Raw genomic sequence first — 6,583 nt, 5'->3', positions numbered from 1 at the left:
ATCCATTTATCAAAATAAATAAGAACTAAAAGTTCAGATTTTCACGAAATTATATATTATGACATGACAATTGTTTCGACAACACCGTGTCTTTATCAAATCTTTATCATTTTTATCAAATTTTATGATTATGCTATTGTTATTTGATGTTATACCGTGTATCCCAATGAGATTCTATTAAGGAAAAGGAAGGTCCTAGAAATTTGAAAAAAAAGTTCAAATGTAAAAAAAATACGTTCAAATGCTTTTTTAAATAAATGTCTGATCGTCCAAAAGGCTTAATACATTTTATTAAACTTGGAGTTCTTAAAAGGAACTTTCTCCAGGCTATCAATCGGGCTACGCATGAGTGCCACCAGGTGAACTTTATCGCAAAAAAAAAAATCACATTCTGCAAAAAGAAAGAGAAAATAGCATTTCAATTCAAATTCTATATTATTAGACATCAATAACAACTAGTAAAATCGAGCAATTTAACGATAAGTTTCATATGTTGGATTCTTATTTGACTATATCTAATAAAAAAAAATTTAAAAATCATATCGTTGCATTTATTTAAAAAAAAAACTTTTTCTGCGATTAACCTTTAACCTGTGCACTGATTTAAGAAATTTTATTTCGATTTATAGTATCACCTATTCTATAGCGGATAAGTGATAAGAAAATTGTTCCGCAGCAGTTATTGCTTACTACTAACAACTAGTAAACTCTAATACACTTCTTTAATTGTCTACATCGTTTGAAGTTCTGTACTCTTAGCTCTAAAAATTGCTATATTTAACTTTAGTTAAAGATAGCTCATATTTTTTTGAAATCATAATATAAATTTTTCTTACCTAGTAAAGTCAATTTAAACTAAAACAACCAACCTTCCTTTCACTATTTCTTCTAAAATGGGAGTTAATGAAATTTTTTCATTTTTAGAAGTTGAAGACTAAAAGTATCATTGTGTGGCAAATAATCTTTAAAAAATTAGAGATCTATTACAAGTTGGGATTTTTAGATTATAAAAGTTGCTAGAGTAATTAGGACAACATATACAAAATTTATTTTGAAATTTTGAGAAATTGCAAAAATAATTATGTATGGAGTTATAGTTAATAACACCAAGTTTTCAACTATTTGCTAGAGCACTTCCACTGATTTTTTATAACACGATTATTCACCTCATGTCCAAACAACATCCCAATAATCACGAAATAATGATACTAGAGAAAGAAAGTTATTCAGTTGTTCAGTGTTATCTTTGCAAAAAACTTTTTGTCATGTGCTTTTATAGGATGCAAATGAGCGACTAGAAGAAAAAAGGTGAAATTAAACGACCAATAATATTTAAAACCTACCAGAATATATTTAAAACTCGTTAGTTCAAGAAGAGTATTCATCACAATTTATTATCAAAAATATTGTTCTTACATCACAGTATTTACTAAATATTCTATTCACTCCTTCACCAATTCTATCCTGTCATCACTAGTGCAAATGTCATCCAATAATGCATCAATTTTCTGTTGTTTAAGTTTCCTGCGATAAGCGTTGCGAAAGGATGCCTGCAAAAAAAAATCAAACAACGCCTTTGCGATCCAGCAAACCACGAACTTTTAGGGCAGCACCCTTTTTCTCTTTAATAAGAGTTTTTTCTTTCAGTTCTCGGCGAAGTGACAATAACGATTTGACTTTTAGTCTAAGACTTTTCACCACTCCTTCTAACACTTGTATTTCGTCAGTATTTCTATTAAGTTCAGCGTTCATGCTAGTTAAATAATATTCTGCCAGTCCGGGATCCTGAAAATCATCCGGCCGCAACTTATCGATTTCGATACCCCTATACCGAAAAATAAGCACCAAATGTAGCAACATTTAAACCTACTTTAATAACCTTTGAACAAATGCGAAACAAAAAAAACTTACTTACGTTAGTTTCGGAATGTGGTACATTCTATCAAGATTGGACGCTACATTTTCTTCTCTAAAAAATGCATTGAGTAATAATATAGTGCTATAACATCAATATTAGCGAAAGATTATTGGCATTAACTAATAGTCAAGTGATATCACGTCAACATTAGGATAAGGTTTCCTATATTGAACGACCTTCCAAAAACCAGAAGTTTAAAATTAATCATTTACATCAATCTTTCGAACCAATACAAAACTTTTGACAACCTTTGGAAATGGTATAATCTAAGCAAAGCAATAACTTGATGAAACTTCCATTTCTTGAATTTAGGCTTTTATACATAACTTCTACCCAACACATTAGCTTGGACAAGCTCCTTCCAGCGAGATTAAAATTGTTTGTGTAGCCTACGAAACTTTCATCACCTCTTTTTTCTAGTAGAACAAAAATGCCGTTCACATTTTGCCTATTGTATCTTTTACTTTATTTCCTGACTGACTTCAAAAAACAGGATGCCTTATCATAAATTGGTAGTCCTATTTTCTTTCCATTATTCGCGATTTTTTATTAAAATTGTTTTTAATGTTTTGTGAGTAGAGAGTAGAGCGAGGATCACTAAAGACTGACGTCACGCGCCAAGAAACCGCATCTTAATGCTTTACTACACAGGTCACGAAAAATATTATTCGGTTCTAATGTTATCGTTAGTATGACAAAGTTAAACGGAGATTTTAAAAGCATCGAAGACGCAAATATTTTGCCATATTGCCAAACGTCGCCGTAGTTCCAATAAAATAGGGCTCATACGATTGTAGACTAGGATAACTTTTTAGTATAATTCAATTCTCATGATTTATGGTTCTTTGTGCCGTTTGCACCAAAATAAAAATGTTGATTTTATTTAAAAAAACCGGAATACGTTTAATAAAGTCAAAAAAAAAATATAAAAGAAGGTCTAAAAATAAAACTAAAACTTATTATTTTATAAAAGGTTTAAAAAGTCCATCAGTTTTGTCCAGGCAATATCCCAACCTATCATAAAATACTTGTCGAACTCTGGCCAGTGTTCCTGCAGTAACATTGCTAAAAGGACTTTTTTTTACTGTGAAGTTCAGCTAAATAATGTGCACGATCGTATGTGTGCCTTTAAATAGTGCCACTGACGTAACCCAAAAGAAAAAACCCTTTGGTGCTAGATCTGGGGACCTAGGTGGCCATTCGATTGCTCCCCTTAGGAAATGTTGCATTCAGAAAATCCTGAAGTCTGAAGTAACCCAAAAGAAAAAAACCCTTTGGTGCTAGATCTGGGGACCTAGGTGGCCATTCGATTGCTCCCCTTAGGAAATGTTGCATTCAGAAAATCCTGAAGTCTGCTAGCATTGTTGGTACCAAATTTTATGAACAGGGATATTAGGAGCCTGAACAAAGATCTAAATATTTGTTTGTATTTAAATTCCCATCAAAGGAAAAGGACCAATGGTATGGTTTCTTAAAATACCACCCCATATGTTGAGCTTTTCCGGATACTGAGTCCTTAAAGGAATGGACATGTGATTAAATTAATTAATTAAATGAAGATTAAAATTGGAATAAAAAGTTATTCGCTAAAAAATATTTAATTGGGTTGCTCATTCATTTCTCATGATCTGCTGGTAAAATTTCCTACTTGTTTCTAGACTGTACTATTACAGGGAAAGTTTACATTTGCTAAAGCAAAAACTTTCAACTGGCGACGTTCCCTTTGGTCGTTTAAGGGATGCTCAGAAACAGGTTGCTCATCAGTAAACAAAATTTTTAATTCTTCGTAAAAATGTGCAATAGGCAGGAATTAGAATATTTTCAATGCAAATCTGCCAATAATTTCTCGGGGCGAACTATGGGAGAAATACCAATTAATAATTTGTACCTTTTCGTGACCTATATATGTTGTCAGATACTTTTTGCCGCATCCCCTAGCGGATCTATTCAGCAATACAAACTTTTCTCTATTCCTGCTAAGTAATATTATATTGAACAAAGATAATCTCTACTCAGAACTATGTAAGACTACAACTTCTAAAATTATCAATGTTACTCGCTTACCATTTAGAATAACTACTTAATGATTTTTAAAAAAAGCAATGAAAATTTTTTAGCATTCATGAAATCATTACCTTAATTTTGATGGTTCCTTACCAGATCCACTGCAAATATCCAAACCATCACTTGTTTGATTGTTGTCAATTACAAATCTTGGAATTTCATCTTCATCAACTTTAATTTTTGTACCTTCATTTGGATCAGACCCAAGTGAACCGCCAGCATGTGCATCATCTGACATTTCAATTAAGTTAGAATCTGGCCACAGATCCGCTTCCACTTTAATTTTTTTCACATAATCAGTTTGATCGCATTCAACTTTTATTCCTAGATTTGTAGCACACGAACGAAAATCCATATCTTCTACTTCTACTTTCACTTTATCGTATTGAGGGGAGTCAGGCTGATCCTTCTCCACTTTCACAAAAGAGGGAAAATCCATAGGGATGTCATGCCCGCCAGCAATAGGAATTAGTTTATTATATTCAATAGTAATATCGGAGGTGTCATTACTTTCAATCTTAATTTGGGTATACTCAGTGGACTCTATAGTTGCAGCAGGCAATAACCCCATTGAATTATTTCTAGAAAACAGTATTTGTATAAGGAAGCAAACAAATCTTTTTCATACAAATTTTTTTGCAAGGTATTCAAAAATATGGACTGATTAAACATATTTAAGATCAGATTTACTCTTCAATGTGTTAAACTCTTCAGCAACTCAGCTTTAGGGTTGAATTTGTGGAATTTACCAAAACCAAATTTGGCTTAGTAAACTTGGTATGCTTTCTTTTTCTTTATTGTAAACAAGGAAACAACTAATGTCAATATACTTGGTTGGAAAAATGATAAAAACAAAGGAGAAAATAATGGGACGATAAAGGTAACTAAAATGAGCACATGCCAAAGTAAAATGAATAACATAAATAATTAAATAAATAAAAACAAGACGAAAAACTACTCAATTGTAAATTATGACAAATAGTGTTTTTTTTTTTTCATTTTAAAGAAACGTAACTTCCTTCACCAGAGGAGGGAATTGAAAAGAGTATAAAGTTTTTAAATAAAGCAGAATAAAACACAAATATAACTGTCCACAACATGTGTTTTAATCATTATATAATTAAAACTATGCACACCATTTTATCATATATTGAGACTATTTGCATTTGTTGATTAGACATTGGGAACAAAAAAGAACTATGAAACATAAACACAAATTAACAAGTAATTTAATACAGACAGGACAACAAGACAACTTCACTTTTAGAATGTTTAGAACAATATATTTTCTGTGCATTTTGCCACCTGAAACAACTAGTAACCCAATCTCAGAGTGATATAAACTTGTATTAGAAAAAATCGCGTTTTTTTAGCTAATAAAGGTAAAATAGACTAGAACACTAAAACTAAACATCTCACAAACATGATGTGTCTCATATTTATCAATTAACAAGGTTACACATTAACCAATAAAATATAATACATAGATGTTTTCCATGTTCATTTTTAGTTATTCTAGTTTGTTTTCCCATTAATGTGCCGTTGTTTTGTGTACTTCCTGAAAACTTCCATTTTTTTCTGTCTTTTCTCCAGTTCTGTGAACAAGATTGCCTACTTCATTCACTAGTTCATAAAGATGAAATTTACAAAGGTAGATAGAATATACATATACAATTGATGTCAATTAAACTTACGTGTTAGAGGATGTGCTACTGGCACAGGTTGGCTTGGGGGTCGCATCTGGTCTAAGTTTTCTACTTCCCCGGTTTGTATAAAAAAAATGACTAGGATCAAAATGATCAGAGCAAAGCATTAATGTTTTTCTTGGCATAGACTCTATGCCAATTAAGTTCAGCCAGATATTTCGTTTATCTTGATTTGTTGGAAAACTAAAAAAGAACATTGACAATAAAAACAAATTCTACATCTATGTGAAGAAAATTCAAACAAAAATAACTAAACAAAGAGAAACAAATTCTTCACTGTGTCTGCTTCACTTTACAAGTAAGCATTCCATAGCATTACCTGTGGAAAGAGATGATTTCCCCATTAACTTCAGTGTCTTCTCGTTTATCACATAAACAACATTTTCTCCACTTCGTCATTGTCTATAATTTGTGAGATATAAAATAAACCTCAAAACCCCCAATTAACCCGAAGAGTGTACCAAGACCGGAATCGCAATTGCCTGTAAATAATAATTACAGTAAACAATCAAAATCACAGAATAATAATTCAAAAATAAACAAAAGCATATGCTATTCTGTGCGCCAACTATTCTTTGATTGAGAAAATAATTGAAAACTTGTGTTCCGTTTTGGTCCTAATTATAAATATATTCACCAAAAGAAAAAGGTTTATCATCTCGTTTTATTATTCAATACGCTTATAAGAAGCATAGATAAAAATCAAAAGGTTAATCCGCTGATGTTTTGGTTGTATGTTGTATGTGGCTTCAAGTTCAAGTTCAAGTATGCGTTTCACAAAAAAATGTTGGGCTCGACTGCTAGGATCATTCGCCCATTGCCGACTTCCGTCGAGGATCTTCGCTTTTGGTCATTGACCAACACGTACAAAGAAGACATATAACCAATATTTGCT

General features: G+C 31.7%; 1 protein-coding gene across 2 annotated transcripts; it reads right to left on the bottom strand.

Annotated features, from left to right (window-relative positions):
- Positions 1-1,365: 1,365 nt before the first annotated feature.
- On the bottom strand, positions 1,366-6,397 carry LOC132705269 (uncharacterized). 2 transcript variants are annotated; one of them, XM_060675759.1, is made up of 7 exons: positions 6,326-6,397; positions 6,008-6,170; positions 5,677-5,871; positions 4,054-4,563; positions 1,916-1,969; positions 1,600-1,825; positions 1,366-1,550 (listed from the first exon to the last, which is right to left on the bottom strand). In XM_060675759.1, exons 2-7 carry the CDS (start codon positions 6,085-6,087, stop codon positions 1,443-1,445), a joined length of 1,173 nt encoding a protein of 390 aa, XP_060531742.1. In that variant the 5' UTR covers positions 6,088-6,170; positions 6,326-6,397; the 3' UTR covers positions 1,366-1,442. The 2 variants fall into 2 exon arrangements, with proteins under 2 accessions (XP_060531742.1, XP_060531741.1); XM_060675758.1 differs by having other exon boundaries at positions 6,008-6,373.
- Positions 6,398-6,583: the final 186 nt, after the last annotated feature.

The sequence above is a fragment of the Cylas formicarius genome, unplaced genomic scaffold (assembly GCF_029955315.1).
Source record: "Cylas formicarius isolate icCylForm1 unplaced genomic scaffold, icCylForm1.1 PGA_scaffold_7__23_contigs__length_41026272, whole genome shotgun sequence".
In the NCBI taxonomy this organism is placed as follows: Eukaryota; Metazoa; Arthropoda; class Insecta; order Coleoptera; family Brentidae; genus Cylas; species Cylas formicarius.
This window is presented reverse-complemented; position numbering and strand designations above follow the sequence as displayed.

Bases quoted from the DNA above. Each gene is read 5' to 3' on its own strand.
- LOC132705269 (XM_060675759.1), bottom strand. From the start codon at position 6,087: ATGACGAAGTGGAGAAAATGTTGTTTATGTGATAAACGAGAAGACACT. The intron at 5,872-6,007 runs GTAATGCTATGG...GTTCTTTTTTAG, and splicing joins GAAATCATCTCTTTCCACAG to TTTTCCAACAAATCAAGATA. The intron at 4,564-5,676 runs GTAAGTTTAATT...ACTGTTTTCTAG, and splicing joins AGTAGCACATCCTCTAACAC to AAATAATTCAATGGGGTTAT.